At 51.5% G+C, this 23643-nt stretch overlaps 1 protein-coding gene across 2 annotated transcripts; it reads left to right on the forward strand.

The window, feature by feature from the left end:
- Positions 1-17388: 17388 nt before the first annotated feature.
- THUMPD3 (THUMP domain containing 3) lies at positions 17389-23183 on the forward strand. 2 transcript variants are annotated; one of them, XM_065642634.1, is made up of 9 exons: positions 17389-17684; positions 17964-18041; positions 18549-19079; positions 20132-20262; positions 20691-20760; positions 21145-21260; positions 21444-21554; positions 21798-21921; positions 22185-23183. In XM_065642634.1, the coding sequence occupies exons 1-9, from the start codon at positions 17481-17483 to the stop codon at positions 22314-22316; spliced, it is 1497 nt and encodes a 498-aa protein (XP_065498706.1). In that variant the 5' UTR covers positions 17389-17480; the 3' UTR covers positions 22317-23183. The 2 variants fall into 2 exon arrangements, with proteins under 2 accessions (XP_065498706.1, XP_065498707.1); XM_065642635.1 differs by having other exon boundaries at positions 21447-21554.
- Positions 23184-23643: the final 460 nt, after the last annotated feature.

The raw sequence follows: 23643 nt of genomic DNA on the forward strand, positions 1-23643 counted from the left end.
CCACAGCAATGAGCATGGTTAACACGTCGCGCCAGACACACACAGACAGTCGGACACAGAGCAACACTTTGCATGTGCAGAAGTGAACCCAGAGATACAGGATCTGCCCTTCTCACAGGCTGCCCTGCAAGAAATAAAGACTGTGGCTGGGGGAAAAGGCACTGAAATGCAGTATTGCTTTAAAAACTATCCTAACATTCATCAATTCAGACGATCTCTTTTACAGTAATTTAGATTATACATTTCTGGTCTATGCCATTGGCATAAATCGAACTTTGCCAAAACTGAACTTGCCAAGAACTGTTTCTTTTTAAAGAATATTAAGGCTTTGGGGATTTTAGTTTAGAATATGAGTTGTTGCTTAAGAACATGATGTCTACATGCAAAATAAATAAAGCCAAGAAATCTACTGTTTATAATCACCCACTGGATTTAAATAAGTTAACTTGATTTAATTGGTTTCTAAGGGGAAGGTGGAAAAAGCAACACAGGAATTCTTGTCACAGGAAGGCATGATTTCTATCTGGAATCTAACGCAATTAGTGGAGTAGGATTCAGTTACTGAAGGCAAAAAGAAAGCGAATCAAGAGTCAATTGAGTTGCTGCAAAATTTAATATCTTGCTGTCATCTTTGTTCTTAGCAGAGAGTTGCTGTAGCAACAGACCAGAAAAAGAACTTGCACTAGAGGAGGAGCTTGCTGCTCTTTTAACAACGTCTTTTTATCATCCCTGAATTACCGTTTGTGAACAATCCATCCCATCCAGCAGTACCAGCGACTGCAGACACGAGGCCAGATCCCGCCGACACGGAGCCCGTCACACACACAGCTCTGTTTGCAGCTCCGCTCGGCAGGTTCTGCCATGGCAATTCTCTTCTGTAGGGCTGAGCCCATTTCTACCACATGCAGGATGCAGCTACTGCTCGATCCCTTTGCGTCACCTGCGGCTCAGCACCTCGCAGAGCAGCACTGCCTGTGACCACGCAGCCTATAAACCAGAAACAGCTTCTTTCCAGACGAAGCAGTCGGCACAGCAGCTCCTGAGCACGGGGCGCGGGCAGAGGACGCAGCAGCTTTGTGCTGCTGACCGCAGCAGCTCCAGGCTCGTTCCGCAGCCCGGCCCCTCCAGAGCCGAGCGCGTCGGGTCCAGCCGAGGCCAGAGAAACGCTCCAGCGCGTCAGGGGCTGTCGGGCGCTGACTTGCTTTTGACATTTGGGTCACTGCTATTTATCGTTTGCAATTAATTTAGTCACACATGATCTCCGTTTCTCCATCGGCAATATGAAACCCTTTAATTGCATTTTCAGGCTCTTTGGGATGCAGAACTCATAAGCACAGCATGGCCAAAGCTTCGGTCCTGTTTGGAGGACAGCTGTGCAGGAGCTTTGCCCAGGGACGGGACACATCTGCGAAACAGCCCCTTCACCCCCCTGCCCAGCCCGGCGGGACCAGCACCCTCCCAGCCTGGGCTTGGTGGTCCCTGAACATCCCTGCAACAAAACAGAATCACTGCACATCACAGCACGCCCACCTGATGTGGTGTTTGGTTTCATTTGCCAACGATGCACAGAAACAAGGGTTGATAAACCTCCTTCCAGCCCATGGAGTAGTGTGAGCCCCCCATGACACGCTGCAGCCCATGGAGCAGGGCACAAGCCCCCCATGACACGCTGCAGCCCATGGAGCAGGGCACCAGCCCCCCATGACACACTGCAGCCCATGGAGCAGGGCACCAGCCCCCCATGACACGCTGCCCTCACCGCCCCCAGCCCGAGCTGCCCTTGTCCTCTGTCCCCAGGGCCACGGCAGCCCACCTCCCGGGGAAGCTGGTGGAGAAGGCGCTGGAGCCCTGCTTGCACCCTGGTTTGCATTTCTTGCTGAAATTACTCAGGTCTGTTGTACTTGAGGCAAACGACCTGCGAGTACCCGCGGTGGGAGCTGGGCACCGGGTGGAGGGAGCTCCCAGCCCTCGCCTCTTTGTTCGCTGGCGGTGGCAGCAGCCCCTGCCCGCGGCCGCGTCGCCGGGGGCTTCCAGGAGGAGCGGGGAGAGGAGAAAAGGCAAAGCCTGGGAAACTGAGCCGGCACTGTGCTGCGGCACAAAGCGCTATTGTTCGGGCGCTGGGGGTGCAGTTAGTAGGGCAGGCTGTCCCCACCGCGCCGCGCACCAGCCCACGGGGAGCTGCGCGGGGCCGCTGCCTGAAGTGACAGCGATTGATGAGGGAAAGGGGGACAAATGGAAAACACGCCTTTCAGGGAGAATTTAGCCCTCTCATTAGAGCTGAATACGGCTGGGCAAAGGGGCCTCCTCGCGGAGAAGCCCCGGGCTCCACTGCATTCACAACTTCATTGTAAATTCCAGCACGACACTGTCATTTCCTGAAACTGAGTGGAAAGTTTGGGGGTTTTTTAAGCACCCCTTCTCAATGAGACACGCCGAGGAGGAAACCCTTCCTCTCCTTCCCAGAACAGCCCTGCAAACCTGCACAGGGAGGGCACGGAAAGCGGCCAGCACTTCTCTTTCTTTTGGGAAAGAATGGTCACAGAGGATCTTGCTCACCTGTTTAACTATTGCTACAAAAATGTCACCTCTTAATACAGAATTAAAGTTGCTGCTCTGACCAGATATGGCAGCTACTTTCAAAAAGAAGCTGCAAGAAGGGTGAAACTCCCCCCAGCACTACTGAAGAAGCATAAAGGAAACATGCTTAGCAGCAAAGCTTGGACAGCATTAATATATCCCTTGATCAAGAGCAGCTGTTGATTGATCATCCCCAAACCCGTGGGAGTCCAGGGAGAGCCCGTCTCTTTCCCATCCTGCTTCTGGGTCAGCAGCTGGAAAACCGGGTTGGAAAATAGCGGTGGGTGCCTGTGAGAGGAGCAGAGGATGGAGCAGGGGAGGCTGGAGCGGCTGCGGGCTCCGAGCTGCGCGGGCGGGACCGCAGAGACCAGAGCATTTAGGGCATCATTGGAGTCAAAAGCCACTGAAGTCAATTGACCATCTCCCATGGATTTCAGTTGGCTTTGGGTCCATTTCAGATGTGTTTTGGGGAGGGCCTTTGAGAACTGAGTAAGCTCCTACAGCCCAGAAGTGCTGGATGTGGCAGCAGAGCAGCCCAGCTCCTCCCGGCACACCCAGCCGGTGCAGGTATCGCCGGCGAGCTGCCCTTCGCCAGGCACAGCTCTGCTGCCGGCAAAGCTGCACCGCGAGCTCCAGGACCTGGGAAAGCCCAGGTTTTCCTGCTGTCCTAATAAAGCTGCTGTTCTGGGGCTAGAGCAGCTGATCCTCCCTCGTTAAGCAGCGTCAGGGTTAATTGACAGGGTTCCTGCCGGCTCCCTCTGCCCCTGTGTCCTGGACACACAGCCCTGCCCATGGGAAGCCTGAACCCAACAGCCGTGCTGATAGAGATGTGCCTCCCCAGCCAGAAAAAGGCTGTTTGCTTCGGCAGCATTAATCAAACTTTCCTGTAATAGCTGAAGCAACGCAAGTGCTTTGCTGATACCTGCTGTATCAGCGTGCCTGGAACTGGCCAAGCGCCCTGCCTGGGGCTGCAGAAGAGCCTGGGCAGGTGCCCACGGCAAGAAGGTGTCACACCACGGCCAGGCCACATGCGACCAGCCCCTGCTGAGGGTCACTGGAGCCCGCCTCACCTCCCGGCACCTCCTGGCACCTCCCGGCAGCTCCCGGCACCTCCCGGCACCTCCTGGCACCTCCTGGCAGCTCCCGGCACCTCCCGGCAGCTGCCGGCAGCTCCCGGCACACCGCAGCTCGGGACGGGCTCTGGGGCTCAGGACAGGGGCTCGCAGCCCCGCTCCCCGCAGGGGCACACGGCTCTGGCCCCGGATGGGAACAGCTGGCAGCGAAGGGAGCAGGTTGTGGAGCTGCCGCGGTAATGAGCTGCGGGCACATCTGCCTGGGCCGACTGCGGCTCCCCGGCTGTGCCTGCAGAACGCAAAGCGGCTCCAGAGGTGCGGCAGGACAGCAGTCTGCCTCTGTGCCTTGCTGCAAAGCCGTTTTCTTCCCTCTGTTCCCAGCATCGCTGTGCTTTGGGTTTGAAAATCTGTGCACATAGTTGATCTAATTTGATTTCTATCACTTTTGTCTCCCTCTTTCTACTTTGCACACTACATTAGGCTTTTGTTCCAATGCAGTTAAAGGCAGATTTACTGTGTGATGAGACGCTGCCTAGCAGTGGCTGGCAGGGCTCCAGAGTAAAGCCAAGTGTCACATAACAGATATTCTGTTGATAAGCTGGGGAAGCTTTCACAACAGGGGGGCCCAGGAGAGCAGGGATTTTCACGAACGGCAGTAAACCCCATGGTTTTTGAGCAGGTTCTGCTCGGAGATCTGCCCGGCGCGAGGAGGCAGCGCCGCGTTCGCTGGAGCTGCGGCAGCGTGTGGGACGGCGTCAGGACGGCGCGGGGAGTTCTGACAGAAATAGCAGCCCTGCTCCTGTTCAGCTACATCCTGTGCAGTTTCTCCTTCCCATTTTCTTAAGCTCCCCATGCGCTGACTGGCTGTGCTGCTTTGGCAGCTCTGTGAAGCAGGTCGGCTGTTGCCGAGGTCTCTGTCCGTTGTCCTCTGAAGCGCCCGCTGGGTTTGCCCCAGCAGAGCCGTGTGTCACAGCCCTGTCACCAGCCTGGCCAGGTCCTCCTGGGACACCACTGGACCAGCTGCACGTGAGTCCGGCCTTTTAGAGAAGCTTGGGAACATCCCGGCATGCTCTGAGCTCAGCCACGGCTGCTTCCAGAGAAGAGCTGCAGCAATCGGTGTTGGCACTGATTTGGCACTAGTTTCTCATGTGCCAATCATTACAATATATTTCCTTTTCCTACCCTCCCTCTAATCACTCCAGTGAGAAAAATCTGGTTTATAGCGACAGTGGCATGTCCATTAGCTATCATTGAAATGTATACGGATTCACAGATGCTTAAATGTACTTAGATTCAAATGCCTCGAGGAGGAAAAGAGGACAAAAGATATTTTTTCACAAGCTAATAAAAAGTACATGGTGTGAGAAAAGGTGCTGGTTAAACAATACTAGAAAATTGTAAAAAAAATTACTGTGGACTTTTAATGCCCGTGTTTTTCAGTCTTAAAGAAAAAGACCTCCCAAAGCAAGACAGACAATGTGCAGAGAGGCCATGCAGAGGAGTGAGAAGCTGAGCCAGGCCCTGCGCCGTGAGCCGGCGACTGCAGGAGGGAAGGTTCGGAACACCACCGTTAATTACTGCCCTGGCAAACCAAGGGGCTGCTACAAAACAAAGGTGATGTATGGGAGCAAAGCCCTGCCGGGGGCCGAGCTGCGGGCCCAGCAGAGCATCAGCGTCTGTTCACACAGGGCTCGAGCGGCTCCCGTCACGCCAGTGCTGAGAGCCAGGGCTGCCCCGCTGCCTCCCGCCCCTGCGCTCCATCCTCATCCTCCCCCTTCTGCCTCCCGCCCCTGCGCTCCCTCCTCATCCTCCCGCTGCTGCCTCCTGCCCCTGCGCTCCATCCTCATCCTCCCCCTTCTGCCTCCCGCCCCTGCGCTCCCTCCTCATCCTCCCCCTTCTGCCTCCCGCCCCTGCGCTCCATCCTCATCCTCCCGCTGCTGCCTCCCGCCTCTGCGCTCCATCCTCATCCTCCCGCTGCTGCCTCCCGCCCCTGCGCTCCATCCTCATCCTCCTGCCGGCCCAGCGGGGCAGTGACCCGCTCACCGCGCTGCTCTGCCAGGGACCCAACCCACCCAAAATGGGCTGTATTTTAATTCACCCGAGTCAAAGAACCTCTGAAGTGGAAAGTGATGGGGTGTGCAAGTCAGTGGCAACATTCCCAAGGCATCAAGACCTCTCAGCACGACTCTGCTCCAAAAAGGAAAAACTTCTATTTACCCAGGGGTCTCCGAAAACACAGTCCAAAAATCAGAGCACTGACCCCTCTGAAAATCAAGAGCAAAATCTCGAGTTACCTGTCTCCAAAGGCAAAGTGGAGATGCAGCCTACACATTTTAGGTTTCAGCTTCTCAAACAGCCAGATGTGCTTTTTTATTCATTTTGCTGCTAGAAAATACAGCAGCGACCTTGAGTTCCTGCATCAGGTTTGAGTGCCGTGTTGCACGGCCGTCACAGCGCTGCAGAGCTGCGATACCGCCAGCACATCTCTGTTCGGTCAGGACATCGCCCTGCGTCGTGGGGCAGCCCTGCCAAAGCGCTGGCATCTCAGGGCTCTGCCGGGGCTGCCACAGCTCCGGAATTTGAAGAGTGGAGTAAAACGTGCAAGCCAGGCATTCACCAGCGCTCCGCCAGCTGCCCATCTGCCCCTCTCTGCAAAACATTGCTCTCAGATCCAATTGGCAACTTCAACAGCCATAAAAACAGCAATCCAGCCTGCTTGCTCATGGGATTCAAGGCCAGTATCACCAGTAGGAGAGGCAACGTTTTAAGGGAGATTTTAATTTAAATTACTTTAGCGGCTGGAGTGAAGAGAGAAGACGGTTTTGTTTTGTTTTGTTTTATTTTGAATTTAGAATACTTCAAAGAGACATCTAGCTCTTGAGAAAGACATAATCCTGATAATCCTGTCCTGGCAAGATGAAAATCAGAATGGACAGGGTGAGGTGAGAGGAAACAAAGGCACAGAACTCACTGGAAGCCCCAGAGCACACGGCAGCCCGGCCCCGTGGGGTCCCAAACCCGCTCCTGCCCCGGGAAACGGCGTTCGGTGCGTGCCCGCCCTGCGCCGAGGCTGGGGGCCTTGGCAGCCAGCGAGAGCAAATCAACCTGTCATTTCAGTTTTTAACTAAGTTCCCCTGCCTCAAAGCTGCAGAGAAAAATCCTGAAAAATATCATCTGAGAGCACGATAAAGGCTCAAATGTCAAACAATATCCCGAGCTGCTGTTGTTTTAATTGTAATTCTGTTATTCCAAAGGAAGCACCAGAGTTTTCAAGGATTAACTCGTGATTTTCTAAAGCTTGCAGACTGACTTTCTGTATGACACACCAGATGTCAACCAAGTGGTACATACAAGCTCACACTTTGTTCTTGTCACAAGCTGCTGACTTACCTGCACTCAGGCTATTATTTTTTCCATCCTCTCTCACGTTCACTGGCTCCTTCCCTTTCTCTCTCTCAAATAGCTCAAGAAGTGCTACTCATCCAGCTCTTTTCCTGTCACGGGCTGAAGGACCAGTCCAACCCTCCTTTCCTTACAGACAAGCTCCGAGGCTCCTGTTCCTGCCGCACGGCCCGAGCTGCGTGGATCTCACAGCACCCTCGTGCCCACGTCTGTAGTCACTGAGCGGGTCCGCCAGCCCTCTCACCTCATACCTGCTCATCTTCTCATTCTCCTTGCACTTAAAAGTGGAATAGAGTGTTTTCACAGAGGTTTAGTCCCAGATTTTGGCTAGTTTTTTTTCCCCAGGCAGATGTGCAGACAGCCCAGAAATATTTACAGAGAAAGACTAAAGTTGTCTCGAGCATCACCAGCTCCTCTCCGCTCTCCTGGCCCAAGGCAAACGGCGCAGGGTGATGCGGCCCTGGCTCGGCCACCGCCGGCAGCTGTGGCTCGTTCCCCTGGCGTCCTTCCCCCGTGCCCTTCCGCTCCCGGTCTCGGCTCCTGCCCGAGCGGTTCCATCGCCAGCTGTTGGCGCGCAGCCCTGGCGTGCCGGCCGAGGGAGCGGAGCCGACGGCGGCACGGGCCGCGGGGCCCGCGGTGCGCAGGGCCCGGCCAGCGCGGGCACCGTTTCCTCAGAAAACCACCCGCGGCGGCCCGTTTCCTCACCGGCAGAACGCGTCGGGCCGCGGGCGGACAGCGCGCAAAACGCTGCAGCCCTTCAGCTGCACGTTTTTTAAAATGCTATAAAAACTCTGCATCGATGCTACAAGGTTTGTGCTCTAGCGTATTCTCCACACAATTAAACACCACTAACCCACAAGCGGCTCGCTGTGGAAGTGCGGTTCAGGTTGGAACGTGGGGGAAGAGCAGTCGGTTCGTGTTCCCTCAGCTGTCACTTCCCACCCAAGGCAGCTCCAGTTCACAGAGTATCCAGGTTAAAAGAGAAGAACCAGGTCAGCAGAAGTAGCGGCTGACACCTCCGCACTCTCCCACGACGTGGAAGCACCAGGGAATGGCCGGGCAGGGAAAGCCACCAACGCGGGAAGACTGGCGCCTTCACGAAGTTCACGTCCACACTGATTTACCCCACAAAACAGTACAACTGATTGAACAACACTTTGCGTTCCCATTCAGGAGCCACCTCCAACATCCCGCAGCATAATGCTATTTGTTGTTTTTCCCTGCAGTCTTCACCAAAATGCAGGAAAGTTGGTCCCTTGGAAACTGCATCAGACATACATTAAATAAAACATACACTAAATAAAACATACACACCACTTCACAAGTACAGCAAACTGCAAAAGCCATGAGCACGCCTGGGTGAGGGGTGTAACTCTATGGAGGGATTTTTACGCCCTCCAAAACAAGATCTCACAGATCGGAATTAGAGCGAATGACCCGTATCAGCAGTAAATCGGACTCATGACTCCACAAGCGTCATCCTCTGGCCCTATGGAACGAGTCTGATGAGCCGTCGTGTTTCAGAATCCCAAAGTAACAAGTCTCGATTCTCCGGCCTGGTTGTTCTGTAGCTCAGAGAGGTCACTGTCTGGCGCTGGAGGTTCCTCCGGGCGCAGGGCGAGGGGCAAAGGTTTCTTAGAAAGGCGGAGAACCTGCCAGAGGATCGGTGTCCGCAGCCCGGGAGGCCGACGAGCTAGGAGCGGCTGTGACGCCTGCAAGTGTTTCAGATGCGCCACATTTGATGAGAAAAGTCTGCTTCTAACTGCTGCGTAGTCATGGATATAGAACAAACAAATCACTAAATTGCTGAAAAACAGTGAGAAAATTTAAACCTGGAGTTTGTTCTAGACTGTGCTCCCTGTGGAGTTGCACAACTTTCCCAGTTTCACTTTAAAATACCTTCATAATTCAATGCCAGAGAGCTGGGGGTCAAGTGAAGTCTGGATTCGCCGCATCTGATTCCACAGATTGAGTTCAACAATATCTAACTCGGAAAGCATCTCCCCTTAGACTCTTAAAAATGCGGTGCTGTAGAATCTGTTAAGTAATCAGTCAGATATTTGCTTTAAAAGAACATTAATCATAGAACAATAATACTGCAAAGTTCATATGTAAACCAGAACGTATTTCTGGCCTAAAAGAGCACATCAATGTGTGAAGAATTTACACAGATCAGTGGTGCTTCCTGAGACCCCACAGTGACAGGAGGCTTGGAATGGAAGTTTTATTATCAGGTCTGAGTTTTCACCTTACCTACTGACATCATCTTCTAAAAATTATTCAGGATGAAGGTGCAGTAGTACGTGTATGTGTTATTCAGGATTACCTCGTTCCCTTGAAGAGCAAGGTCTGTCCACCCACAGAAATAGCATAGAATGTCCTGAGTTGGAGGGGACCCACAGGATCATCAAGTCCAACTCCTAATGAGTATGAATATGAATCACATGTAAATGTCTACAAGTGCCCCTGTGAACTGTGAGTACCGAGGACCAAAGGAGCTGCTGTGTTTGGCAGAGAACAAATAGCAGAAAACGCAGTGTTTGCAGAGTGCTGTTTGTCATCATGACGCTCCCTGCACAACGCTCCCAGAAGGGACCACGTCGCAGGGTTGCTGACACCGTGTTAAACACGGAGACTGATAAACCGTCGCCAGGGAGGGAGAGGAGCGTCCGCCGGCCACGCGCGCGCGGCGAGTCCAGATCCCAGCAGCAGCTGCCAGCACGTGGAATGAACACGGCGCAGAGGGAATGGGAGGGGAAGACAGTCACGGATTTTCCTCAGATGCTCCCAAAGCTCCCAAGGAAAAAAAAAGGAAGAAAGATATCACATATTTTCTCTTTTTTTCTTTTAAATTTCCCCTGATCTATCTTTGAAATGGGGTGAAGGTGCTGAACTTTTCTTTAAGAATGTTTTCAGAATTGTTCAGAAGTCTGGCAGCAGTCACAAGTCAGCTAAACCTCTTACCAGCTCCTTTTTTTATTGTGCCTAAATGTAGAACACAGATTTCTCCTAGTATCGCCACTTTGAATCTTTCTTCTTCCACCTCCTGTTCTCTAGCAAGGTGGGAGCACATGGACAGTTTTCCACTTCTTAGTCTCTTCCGATTGTCCTCCCATGTGCAGGAGTCAATAATTTCTTTTTGAGGAAGAGTGAAGCACAGATGGAAGCATCACCTGAACCATGATCTAGCTTTTGCTGTTCTTCACGTACAAATACCCCGAAAAGCTATTTGTAAAGACAGGAATGTTTTCACCTGGCAATCTCAAAGCACCAAGAACGCTGGCTCAGGGTTAACGCAGATGCGATGTGACCCTCGTGCAAGTCTCTCATTGCATGCTGTTCTCCCCTTGCTGACATCCTCTGTTTCACACACCTGCAGCATCCAGACCTCTCACTGTCCAGATGATATTCTTCTCTTGAAACGCACTTTTCTAAGCGAGATTTCCGATCTGCACGTGTCGGTGCTCCCGGGGTGAAACCAGCTCCGTGAGCAGATGAGCACAGATCATGGACTGAACTCAGTGCTTGTCATGGCCCACTTAGAGGCACAGATGGATTTGGGTAGATCCTGCTCTGCAAATGTCATCTCTCGTCTCTTTCTGTGTGTTAATAAGCGAGATTCGGTCATTTCGCTCACGGAAACCCCTTTCGAGTGGCTCGCCAGGACCAGCCTCCTGGCGCCACAACCTCCTCGTACAGCCACTCTCGGCAGCTTTTCTGCTCCACAAATCAAAAGCACAGGGATTTGATTCCAAAGGTGTATTTTTGTGCAAAACAGACTTCAAGTAGGCAATCAAACTGTTTCACATGTTAAAAGACAGTGCAGGCTTCCCACTTAAGAGCAGTTATGTTTAAAACATAAATGAATTTTTACCAGTAGATCAGTCTAATAGATTTTAAAAAATAAAAGCCAAAAGCCCAGGCTCCCCAAAAGGTCTTTTAAGTGTGTTAGTGTTTGCCAATCTTTTTTCAGATACTCTTAACAGAAGAATTTCCATTTAGTGACATAATTAAAAATGTCTATGTAGGACACATTTGAAGAAATCGGATAACAATTAAGCTAAACTGTTGGCAATTGTATTCAGCTGCAACACCCATGCAGGTTAGACACAGGCTGAGACAATTCTCAGCAGAGTCATTGTCACAAAGGCCACTCACATTTTGGCCCAGGTTCTGCTGTTTCGGGATTGCAATGTCGCGGCGAAGCCCCCAAGCTGCACACACTGCACTGCACGCACTGCACACACTGCACACGCTGCACTGCACGCACTGCTCACACTGCACACACTGCACACGCTGCACTGCACACACTGCTCACACTGCACACACTGCACACGCTGCACTGCACGCACTGCTCACACTGCACACGCTGCACTGCACGCACTGCACGCACTGCACACACTGCACACGCTGCACTGCACGCACTGCTCACACTGCACACACTGCACACGCTGCACTGCACACACTGCTCACACTGCACACACTGCTCACACTGCACACGCTGCACTGCATGCACTGCACACACTGCTCACACTGCACATGCTGCACTGCTCACACTGCTCACACTGCACGCACTGCACACACTGCTCACACTGCACACGCTGCACACAGCGATTCCCAGACATCTGTCACCTCAGATGTCCCTGCATGCACTAAAATAATTTTGCTTTTTCTACCACAGAAATGACTAGCGATGAGTCGGAAACAACTCATCAACTCATCAACAAAGGCCTGAAACAACAGCCTTTATGGATAGGCAGTTTTACTGACAGGTGCTTATTACTGTGACTTCAGAGAAAGAAAGAGGTCAAAGCACAAATGCGCCACCACTTTGAATACAGCAGCCTGGTTTACGGAACAGAGGCTGAAACCGATCTTTCTCTGCTCAAAATATCAGAGATAGCAGCAATTCTGAGCACCTAATGCATCTTCTGAATGTGCAGCTTAGCAGGACAGACGTTAGAACAACAGCTTGGAGCCTTACGAGCCCTCACATCCCCATAGCAGGGTCACAGAGAGTTTAATGGCAGGTGAGTTATAGAACTGGTTTGATATTTCAATACGTTATTGATCTTGCAAGATTCCATCCTGGAGAATAAATAAAAAGACTTTATAAGATCACTTTTCTGGAAAAAAAATAAAGAGACTTTATAATTCTATTAGACCCTGTTCTGGCCCCTAAGTGATATTTAGCAGGTCTTTTAATAGGCAAGCCTCACTTTACTCGCTAATAAATTAGCTGTTAGGAAAACAAAGCTTCAAACGAAAGGTATTAGGAAAACAGAAACGCAAACTACGAAGACGCTCATCAGTGTCTGTGGTTTCCCACGGAAGTTTTATATTCTTGTTGCCTCCATATCCTTTTGAACTCGGTTAGGAGCTAATCAGATAGGTCAGGTGTAACAGAAAACACAACAAGGCACATTGTGGGGCCACGATGAGATTATCCTCATCCCCCCTAATTAGTGGCACCTGTGAGGTTTCCCAGCCTGCAGAGTCACCCAGTTCTGGCCACTGAAGCAGTTGACAGTGACCTGGAGATTCGGAACGTTCACGCAGGACCAGACAGCTCCTGTGAGGAGAAATCACCCCGGCTTGGTTATTCCTCTCTTGGCCCACTATGGCTATGATTAAACCAACCGATAATATTTGGCTTTCAAACTTCATTAAACAGATTTCAGCTTCAGAAATGTCTATATCCTGTGACAGTGCATCCGTTAAAACAGCCAGAGGCTGCGACTGGAGCAGCGGTAACCGGGACAAGCAGATCTCCAGTTCAGATTCTCGTTATTACAGTTCCCTTTCGATTAAAGAACTTCCTTTAAGTAGCAGGGAGAAAGCAGAAGATTTGCTTCCTTTAAATGGTGGTTGGTCGGTGGTAACGGGCTCTTTCTGCAGCCCTTCTCTTGCGTGCGGTCTCGATGGAGCTGCAGGATTTGAACCCCGTGAACGCAGTCGGCCGGCTCTGAATCGCCGGCTGGAGCCGCGCACACCGAGCGCCCTCAGCCGCGGGAAGGACCTGCAAAGTCCTGCTGACTCCGGCCTCAGCAGGAGCTAAACCCAGCACCAACCGGAGACTTGAGCAGTCTGCTGATGAAAGAATCAGCAAATTTACAGCGTTTAAAAACTTGTGAGTGCTGTGGACAATGCCGCAGCTGGCATAACGCCACTTACAGGAACGCACCAAGCGCGAATACTGTTTTCTTCCCAGCCACGTGTGCTGGTCGCATGGGGAAGTTTTGACTGACGATGGAAGGATGTGACACCCCAATGGACCTGGGAGCCACTGCTCTCAGCAGACACCTGAGGATGCTTTGCTGTTTCCATTAAATCTCCTAAGAAAACAAACTTCCATCATTAGTGAGGAACATTTTACAAATATAGGCAAGTCCTGATAGTGGCAAGGCAGAGACGCTGCAGTAATTTACTGACAACAGGGAAGCCTGGGTGTATCTGACGGTGATTTATGCAGAGGGCCGTCCATTCTGCACTGTGGCAGGCAGAGAAGCTTCACAGCTGTTGTCCAGTGACGGCAGTTTCAGCAGCAGATGGACTGAACATTGCACAAACCTGCCCTGGGGTTTGAAAGATGCCGTGTGAATGGCCCTGTTTACTCAGCTCCTGTCACAGTGCCCTGTCACAGGGAACAAATGTGTCCATGTATCCCTGTCCTTCCCCCTCTCTCTCCCCTAAAGACGGCGAGCTCAGGTACAAAGACAGAAAATCATAAAAACACACCGTGGCTTTGCTCCCAGAGCTGTTAGAAATAAGTTCAGGGATTACTAGTTTTCCAGTCTTTAAAGCTTATGCTGGCTCAGCAGACACTTTGACAAATCCCCATTTTCTGGATGTCAGAGCAGATTCAAGACCATGAAATCGCATCCCCGGCTGGAAGAGCAAGAGCTCCTGGGCTGGGCGGCTCCTCTTCCCCACGCAGGCACTGGGGCGGCATAGGGACTGGGTCCCATTACACCTGACACCATTACGTCTGACTGGTTTGCAGCTCACAGCACGGGCTGTCTATCCGCTCTTCATTCAGATGTTACCAGCACTGTTTGAGATTAAAATCCCACGAAAAAAATTGGAATTGTAAACTACTTCCTCTTTGCCTTTTTGTTAATTGATGCGTGTGTACAAATCTTCTCTTTACTAAGTGATCTCAAAGTAAACTTGGCTGCCAGTTGGCAAGTAGTTATCAGAACAAACCCCAGCACTTGGCCCTCAGCTCCGCGGTAAACCCAGGGGAGGTTTGTGCGCAGCGAGGCACCGCAGCAGGTGACGCAGCATGGGGAGCGGGCAGAGCGGGTGCAGGGGACAAGCAGCGCTGCAGCAGGGCTGCAGCAGGACAGAGCCCAGCGCCCCACCTGCCTTTGTCACTGGGAAGCTCATGCACTGCTCACAACACTGTTGTATTGGGAGAGATAGCTTTGGATGTCACTGCTCAATGCACACGTTTAAATAAAAAACCAGATGCCCTGCAAGCTTGCTGTTGCTCCAGAAGGAAGCGGAGCGAGGCAGAATGACAGCAAAGATCTGCCATGTTCAGCCAGCTTGTTTTGATGGCAATGGGCACACACCACGGCAGAGCAACCACCGGAGGTGCACCCGGGATGTGCATCACCGGACATTCAAGTGCTGGGAATGAAGGGACAGGAAGCTCAAAACAGGATTTAATTCTCTGATCTAAGACAGTCACTCAGGTTACCCCAGAAGCAACAACCAAAGCAAAAAAACTGATCCAGAGGTCAGAAAATCGCGGTGCTAGGCCTTCTTACGGAGCCTTCGTGCTGTCATTTGCCAATAGGCCTTTAATCACCGTACCTGAGTAACTGATCTGTGAGTGCCAAGGTCTCCTTTCTCCCCAGCAGCTCCCCAGCCAAGGAAAGCCCACGTCTGCAGCCCTGGCCGTCCGGGAGCAGCACCAGCACCTTCGCCGCGGGCTCCCGGGCGCTGCCGCCGCTCCCTCGGTGCACCAGACACCTACTTAAATGGAAAGATGCTTCAGCTCTGCATTTACAGGGCACAGCAGGAGTTTTTAGGAGGAAAGCAAAGCGTGGTAGTATTCTAAGAAAGTCTGGCAGGGGTCTGAGGCAACAGATGCCTTCAGCTGCTGCGGGCCCGGCCACTGGCAGGAGGTGATTCTGAGTGGTGCTTGGACGGGTTTCAAGGGCTGAAGCATCGCAGGCTGATTACCGGTTCTCACCTTTCCATCTGAGACCAACTGCAAAAGGTCAGAGCTGCTGCTGATAGGCCAGACATATGGAATCCATTTAAGTGTCTGGCAAACACCTTCACCAAACTATGCTGAAAATTCTGCTAGTGAAAGTAGCTCAGCAAGCCAAGTTCAGTATCCCAATTGAACCATGCGTTCCATGGGTTCAATTCTATATTTCCAGACTCAAATCACGAGTTCAAAATATACCTCTGGAATAAACCGCACATCTTCCCTGTCTGCAGCACCCCTCACACACCTCTCGGAGAGCAGGATGTTCAGCGGGCTGGGGGCAGAGTGCTGCCCGGTCCTGCTGCCGCCGAAACGGCACCGCGGGCCAGGTGTAACACGCAGCAGAACACAGAGCTGCTGGCAGCACCCACTGCAGCTGTGGAGCAACCGCATGGACAGTTTGCATTTCTAAATCCAGTGCTGGGAAAAGGCAACTGTGGGTTTTGAGGAAGAGAGGAGGAAAAACAGTGCCTTTTGGCTTCATTCGGTTCACGCTTTGTCATACTGGCACAGTCATGGAAGATACTGAGGGCGGCCTGTCTCCGTGTCTCCTGAAAACACCTATTTAGCAGGTATTTTTTAATGTAAAACCCAATTCTAGCGCTGGAAACACACCAAAGACAACAGCCAGAAGATGAAGGAAATTCAGTGCTTCTTGTAACAAGGGAAAAAACCAGAAGCGGCCGCCCGTGTTTGCACCCGAAGCAGCCGGATTCCCGCACGGGCCCGTTGCGCACCGGGCGGCACCGGGACCGCGGGAACCTGTGCACAGCGGCCCCGCAGCCCGGCCGCGCACCGGCCCCGGCCCCGGCGCCGCGGCGTGCCCGTGACCGCCGTGACACGGGAGCAGCGGCCGAGCGGCACGCGTGCCGGCCCCGCCGTTCCCCGCCCGCCCTCCCGCTCCTCGCAGCCGCGTGTCGGACACAGACCCGCTGCCCCGCCGGGAGCGGTTCCCGGGCCACGGGCACGGCCGACAGCCGCTGCCCTACCGCGCCTGGGCACAACCGAGCGGCTGCTCCCGCGCCGCAGCCCGTTCCGCGCCCGTGCCCGTTCCGCGCCCGTTCCCATCCCGTGCCCGTTCCCGTGCCCGTTCCCATCCCGTTCCCGTCCCGTGCCCGTTCCCATCCCGTGCCCGTTCCCGTTCCCATCCCGTGCCCGTTCCGTGCCCGTTCCCGTCCCGTGCCCGTTCCGTGCCCGTTCCGCGCCCGTTCCCATCCCGTGCCCGTTCCCGTTCCCATCCCGTGCCCGTTCCGTGCCCGTTCCCATCCCGTGCCCGTTCCCGTGCCCGTTCCCATCCCGTTCCCGTCCCGTGCCCGTTCCCATCCCGTGCCCGTTCCCGTTCCCATCCCGTGCCCGTTCCGTGCCCGTTCCCGTCCCGTGCCCGTTCCGTGCCCGTTCCGCGCCCGTTCCCATCCCGTGCCCGTTCCCGTGCCCGTTCCCATCCCGTTCCCGTCCCGTGCCCGTTCCCATCCCGTGCCCGTTCCCGTGCCCGTTCCCATCCCGTGCCCGTTCCCATCCCGTGCCCGTTCCCGTCCCGTGCCCGTTCCCATCCCGTGCCCGTTCCCGTTCCCATCCCGTGCCCGTTTCGTGCCCGTTCCCATCCCGTGCCCGTTCCCATCCCGTGTCCGTTCCCGTGCCCGTTCCGTGCCCGTTCCCATCCCGTGCCCGTTCCGTGCCCGTTCCGCGCCCATTCCCATCCCGTGCCCGTTCCCGTGCCCGTTCCCATCCCGTTCCCGTCCCGTGCCCGTTCCCATCCCGTGCCCGTTCCCGTGCCCGTTCCCATCCCGTGCCCGTTCCCATCCCGTGCCCGTTCCCGTCCCGTGCCCGTTCCCATCCCGTGCCCGTTCCCGTTCCCATCCCGTGCCCGTTTCGTGCCCGTTCCCATCCCGTGCCCGTTCCCATCCCGTGTCCGTTCCCGTGCCCGTTCCGTGCCCGTTCCCATCCCGTGTCCGTTCCCGTGCCCGTTCCGTGCCCGTTCCCATCCCGTGTCCGTTCCGCGCCCGTTCCGTGCCCGCGGGCACCGCGCTCCCGCCGCCGGGCAGCAGGAGGCGCTGCCGCCAGCCGCAGCGGCGGGGGCGGCGCGCGGCCGGAAGCGGAAGGGGCCGGTTGCGCGTCGCGTGGTGCCGGTTGCGCGGCGGGAGGCGGCGGGGCCGCGGGCCCGGCTCGGCGGTCGCGGCCCGGGGCGGGCGGGGCCCGGCGGGGCCATGGCGGGAACGGAGGCGGCCGGCGGCGCTCAGGGCCCGACCGAGGAGGGCGCGGAGCTGGCGGCCGTGATCGGCGCCACCGTGCCCACCGGGTTCGAGCTGACGGCGGCCGCCGAGGTGCAGGAGAAGCTGGGCTCGGCCTCCCGGATCAGCAGGGACCGGGGCAAGATCTACTTCGAGGTGCCGGCCGGGGCGCTGCCGCAGGTCCGTGCGGGCTCCGCGCTCCCCCGGTTGCACCGGGCGGGATCCCGGGATCCGAACACGCCGGTTCAAAGGCGTTCGCGGTAAAACCTGTTCAAAACGCCGCTGCTGCGCTCGCGGTCTCGGGAGCTGCATTGGCTTCGCGGGCAGACCCGTAACCCCCGTATCGAGAAAACCAAAAGTGGAAAAATGTGGTCTCTGAAATGTAGATTAAATGCCAAAACTGTAATTCCAGCAAACACAGGCACGTAACGTGACCCTGCGGCTTCTCGTGTCTTGTAGGTGCACCGCCTCAGATCAGTGGATAATTTATTTGTGGTCGTTCAGGAGTTCAAAGACTATCAATTTAAAGAGAGCAAGGTGAGTTTCTTCTCTTTTTCTGATCAGTTATGGGTTTTAGAGTGGGTTTTTAATTTAAGACTGGTTTCAGAAAGTGTTCTGTTTTATGAACAAGGTTTTTTTATTTTATTTGTGATATTATCCCCATTCCTCTTTGCTGGCTTGTCAATGGAAGTGCAGTTGTGTTGTCTGACAGAATTTCTTCATTTGCTCATGTTCCTCAGGCGGTCTCGGATAAGAGCCGATACCATGCCCATCGGTCACACTCAGGACAGTAAAGTGTCGCTTTGGTCACTTAATTTAGTGTCATCTGTTTATTTGACAAGATAAATGATGAAATACTATGAGTCCTGTGCCTTAAAGTGCAATTCAGTCTAGTTATAGCAAAAATTGCACAAAAAGCTGTAAGCTTTGCTTAAACGTGCAGTGGGTTACATGTATAGGAAACTAATTTGAGAGACTTAAAAAAACGGATAGCTTTTAAAGGGAGGGAGTGACTTCAAAGCACAACTTTTTTGTGTTTTAAAGGAAGATGCCCTAAAGGATTTGGAAGATTTGGTTAAAAAGCTGCCTTGGTCTGATCCGTTGAAAGTGTGGGAGCTGAACAACAGCTTGAAAAAGAAAAAGACAAAACGCAAAAAACATAATCTGCAGAGAACAGCGAGCAAAGAGAAACTGAATGAGGATGGAGCGGAGGAAGGAGCAGCTCACAAAGACGTCAGTGCAGAGGAGGACGGTGCCCCAGGCACTGCGGGGACAGAACCCACCAGCGGGCAGGACACCGAGGAGACAGCGGGACAGGCACCCCAAAATGGGGAGGAGGAGGAGAACGAACAGTCGGATGCTAAAGACGAGTTGCAGGCGGGTCCTGGGAGCGAGACCAAGGCCGGTGAGGGTAAGGTGGGCGAAGGGGACGCAAAGGTGCTGAAGTTCCGTGTGACGTGCAATCGAGCGGGGGACAGGCACGGCTTCACGTCCAACGAGGCTGCGAGGGACTTCGGCGGGGCCGTGCAGGAGCACTTCCAGTGGAAAGCCGACATGACCAACTTTGACGTGGAGGTACAGTGCTGTGCCTACTGTAAAAACCCCCGATGCGTAGGGATCTCCACAATGCCTGCAAAAGGTGCCTCTGGAACTAAAAATCGGTAGTGCCAAAGTCACGGCCAGCTCAGGAGCCTTCATTTCCCTGGCGTGTTGTGTGTCCTCAGAGCCCAGCGCTGGCTGTCAGTGAGCTGGTGTGTCCCTCTGCAAACACCCGTGTCTGCTGCGTTAACCACGGCACTGCCCCGCAGAGCTGAGCTGGAGCTGAACAGCTTTTCCCTCTCCCTCCCCACAGCAAAAGCTCTGGTGCCCAGTGCTGCCTCTCTATAACATTTGGTCCCACACACAAATGTATTGTGGGTGCCCAGTGCTTTACTTGTACCTCATTAAGTCTTTGTTTAATCCATCATTTTGTTTCAGTGTAAGCTAACACGAGATTTTCCATCTAGAAGCTGTCATTTTGTGGCGGAAGGGCACACAAAAGGTTAACATGAACTGTCCAGGGTTTATTTCCTATCACAGGGAAAGCAGAGATCTGGGAGGACATCCAGCACTCGTGGTCCACCCACAGTGTGGGGCCTCTGTTTCTGAGGGGCAGAAAACCTGAAGTTTTTCTTGCAGGTCTATTAAGGGCTGTCCTGTAATAATGTTTTCACCTTCCAAATGACTATGGTGGAGCGGACCAGGAATGTGATTTTTATTGCTGTTTTGCAGCTGCTTCCCTGTGACTTGCAGGACTTACCCTCCACTCCCCCCTACTTACAAACCAGAACTTGTTAAAAACAGCAGAATAGTTATAGCACTTTTTGAAGTCTTGTGCAGAAGATTCTGTGTGAAAGAGAAAATGCTTGTTCTCATTCTGTGTGAAGGAAAATGCGCGAATGCTCTCCTGAATTTTGTCCGCTGTTGCCGTTACAAATGGTGCATTGCTTTTCTTCCAAGAATGCTCTTTTGTAGGTATTTCCTGGCTTTTAAATTACCATCTAAGATTCTCATAAATCTTTACCAGGCATACTATGGAAAACCTCTGTTACTGCTGAAATTCAGTTCAAGTTTTTTTTTTTCTTTAGGTTCTTCTGAATATTCACAACAATGAAGTAGTTGTGGGCATTGCATTAACTGAAGAGAGTCTTCACAGAAGAAATATTACGCATTTTGGACCCACAACTCTTCGTTCAACTCTCGCCTATGGCATGCTTAGGTCAGTGCAATTGCCTGCTATTATCTTATTCTCAGTCATTAAGTTGTTTTGTTTCAAAAGTTAGATCCTTTATCCCCTCACTGCTTCCTCAAAAGCCATTTCTATTAATTCTTAAAAAAAAGAAAAAGAAAAAAATAGAAAAAAGAATAGTTGCTGAAGTAGTGGGCTTTGTATTTAACAGTTTTCCAGCTTAGTAAACATTTGCTGTGATCCATTAGCCAGTTTTCAAAATACTGTATCACATTCTCAAATGCATTTCACTGTACTGCTGCTTATAAAATGCTAGTTAACACATGGAAATAATAACCACAAAGTAGCTGTTTTGTTAGAAGGCTAGAATCAAAGTGATTAAAATAGCTCAGTTTTCCTTCCGTACAGAAATCCACATTTTTGCAATTTTCTCGCCACGTCTTTTTTTTGTTCCTCAGACTGTGTGACCCGCAGCCAACAGATATCATCGTGGATCCCATGTGCGGTACAGGTGCAATACCAATCGAGGTGACACTGCCTGTCTTTTTTAACTTAAAAAACTTGACAGTATCTGCAACTGAGTAATACGTGTAAGTTTGCTTGGTAATAACCAAATAGCCAACTCCAGCAGTATCTCACCAACTCTTAAACAGGTACAAATTTACTTTTTGTAAATCACCTCATTTTCCTTCCCAAAGCTGTAGCAGGAAGAAACTAAATCCAATAGTATTTTGAGCCTTTATGGTGCATAATAGCTACAACAGATATCTGTTACAGAATTGGAAAATTATTGACATCCCCTTCCAGTTGCTCTGTTGCAGTCTGTCATATTTGAGTGGTTCTTCTGTTAGTTTTGTTTCAAATGAAGCAAGGTTGATGCTGGTGTTGGCTACTGTCAATATTTCTCCGCAGGGAGCTACAGAATGGCCCAGCTGCTACCACATTGCTGGTGATAACAACCCACAGGCTGTAAAGAGAGCAGCAAACAACATCTGTTCTCTGCTAAAGAAAAACGAGAATAAGGAAAGGTGGGAAGAGTACAAGCGATTTTGTTTTCCTGAAGTGTTGTATGTAAAGAAATTCATTTTGCATCGGTGCATTTGACTGTCTTCATATTTTCCTATTTATTGTTTTGCTGACGTTATAGACGTCCGCAATTTAAAAACGTTCTCAGTAACCCGTGTCTGAGATAAAGGTCTTTGCCCTTGCAGCAGCACTCCCCCGGGCATACCCTTAGACATCATCCAGTGGGACATCTGCAACCTGCCCCTGCGCACCGGCTCTGTGGACATCATTGTGACCGACATGCCGTTTGGGAAGAGGTGAGAAAAGCTGGAAAAGCTGCCGCGCTTCGCTGCCGCTGCTGCATGTGCTCGCACAGCCAGGGCTAGGGTTCTCTCTAGTTACTTAACTGGCCTAATTAAGAGGTATTGATGTAGTCTGCTAAAAATGCAGGTTGAAATCAGTAGTAAATGTGGTCGTGAATGAGTTAATTGTGTCTGAAAGACCCACAAGAGTTAACCGTGTGTCAGTGATCACAAAGGGAATCTTAATGTATTTTGCAGGATAGGGTCAAAGAAGAAGAACTGGGATCTCTATCCCGCCTGCCTGCTGGAGATGGGGCGGATCTGCGCGCCGGGGACCGGCCGGGCCGTGCTGCTCACGCAGGACAAGAAGTGCTTTGCCAAGGTATGTCTGCGAGGGAACATCAATCCTATGTACACAGGAAAATATAGTGAGAAAAAAATTGCAAGCTGACTTCATTAGAGAAGATGATCTATTTTTAGAGCAATAATTAGTAACATTTAAACACAGTTTTGGACCTGAAGAGTCATTTGACGCTCCCATCAGATGTGATTTAGAATAATCAAAAATAATTTCTAAAGCAAATTTATCCTTATTATCTTACTGTGAAGCCGCCACCGCTCTCTGGCTGTTTTTTTGGGTTGTAGGCCTTGTCGCGAGTGGGACACATCTGGCGCAAAGCTCAGACCGTCTGGGTGAACGTCGGGGGACTTCATGCTGCTGTGTATCTTCTGAAACGCACCTGGGAGAGGGCAGAGGAAAAGAGATCATTCTGGTAACCGTGGAAGAGGACAAGAGACACCTCCAGAACCTGTTGGAGAGCGGTCTGGTACAGCAGACACCTGAGAGCAAAGTCTGTCAGTTCCTAAGGGAGAAAACCAAACAACTTCTGTAGAAATTGTGTAAAATGAATATTAAACAAAGGATCAACTTTAGAGCTGCCAGTTGTACTATGTGTTCTGAAACCTTTTTATTTAAATCGCCTCTTTCCTCCCTGCCACCCAAACTGAAATTCAGTGGTGAATCAGTAACACTTTCCTTTGCCCAGGGCTTCTCTACGATGGCCATTGTTTGTTTCAGTTAAATGTTCTTCTGCTTATAGTAGAAAACATGTTCAGGCAGCTTTGGAGGTAGCAGTGAATTTATTTCCCAAACTGTAGAAGTTGTACGTGTATCTTAAAATGACTAACGTGAATACTAAAACTGTCGTCTTGAAGGGTTTGGAGATGGTATCTTTTTTAATATGAGATTTTTCCAAATTGAAGTTTTCTAATTGATACCATCGCCCAAATGTAAACTAAGATAATAAACCCGTATCTGCTTTTCATGGTCTGATAAGCAAATGCCAATTAGTAGTTACTGTTTTTCTTACCTGTTACCTCAACTTAGTGCTAATTAATAGTAAATGTCTGATCCATATTTTCATGTACCACTGCCGTGGGCGAGGGAGGTAACACACACAGCCTTAGCAAACTCTGTAGTTACTATATGAGAACAGAGATACTTTTAGCAGTTATATTGAAAAGTTGATGTTTCCAATGTCTACTGTAGACATATCAAGGTGGCAATATGTTTAAATTTATTAGGTGATTTAACTGCTGTAGTTATGCCACACTATTTACAGAAATATATTACCTGTTGAATAACTTGAAGTTGCAAATATTTTTTCTTCTGTAAATGTTCTATGATTTCTCAAGCCTCTGACTCTTCGCTCAGCAGAGGCTGAAGACACTAGATACCAGTTTGCCGTTTTCATCCAAGTGTATTCATGCAAAGTACGTGTAAGTGTTGAGAGGCGAATTAACAAGTATTAAAGTTTTAGAAGTTTTGCATAGGAGATAAGTCTGAATTGTATTCTTTTTGTGGTCCCTGTCCAGTGAAGGACAATGCAGCCCTTTATTTCCCACGCAGTTGTCTTTCTGGGTGGCAGTTGAAATACTCCTGCTCCACTGAACTCTGCAACTTCACCTGAGTATATTACATTCTTAAAATGCATTAATGCCTTTGTGGCTTCTTACTGTTGATATTTCTTTTTAAAGGAAAACCAAGCACAGTAACATTTTGAGACCTTCTAGAGTGCATTTTGATGTATTTTTTTCCTTGAGT

Source organism: Caloenas nicobarica, chromosome 11, assembly GCF_036013445.1.
Source record: "Caloenas nicobarica isolate bCalNic1 chromosome 11, bCalNic1.hap1, whole genome shotgun sequence".
NCBI classification, from domain to species: Eukaryota; Metazoa; Chordata; class Aves; order Columbiformes; family Columbidae; genus Caloenas; species Caloenas nicobarica.

What these genes read in the sequence shown, in the direction of transcription:
- THUMPD3 (XM_065642634.1), top strand. Translation starts at nt 17,481, where the DNA reads ATGGCGGGAACGGAGGCGGCCGGCGGCGCTCAGGGCCCGACCGAGGAG. An exon ending in CTCGCCTATGGCATGCTTAG is followed by an intron (nt 20,263 to 20,690) that starts GTCAGTGCAATT and finishes TTTGTTCCTCAG; the next exon opens with ACTGTGTGACCCGCAGCCAA. An exon ending in GACATGCCGTTTGGGAAGAG is followed by an intron (nt 21,555 to 21,797) that starts GTGAGAAAAGCT and finishes TGTATTTTGCAG; the next exon opens with GATAGGGTCAAAGAAGAAGA.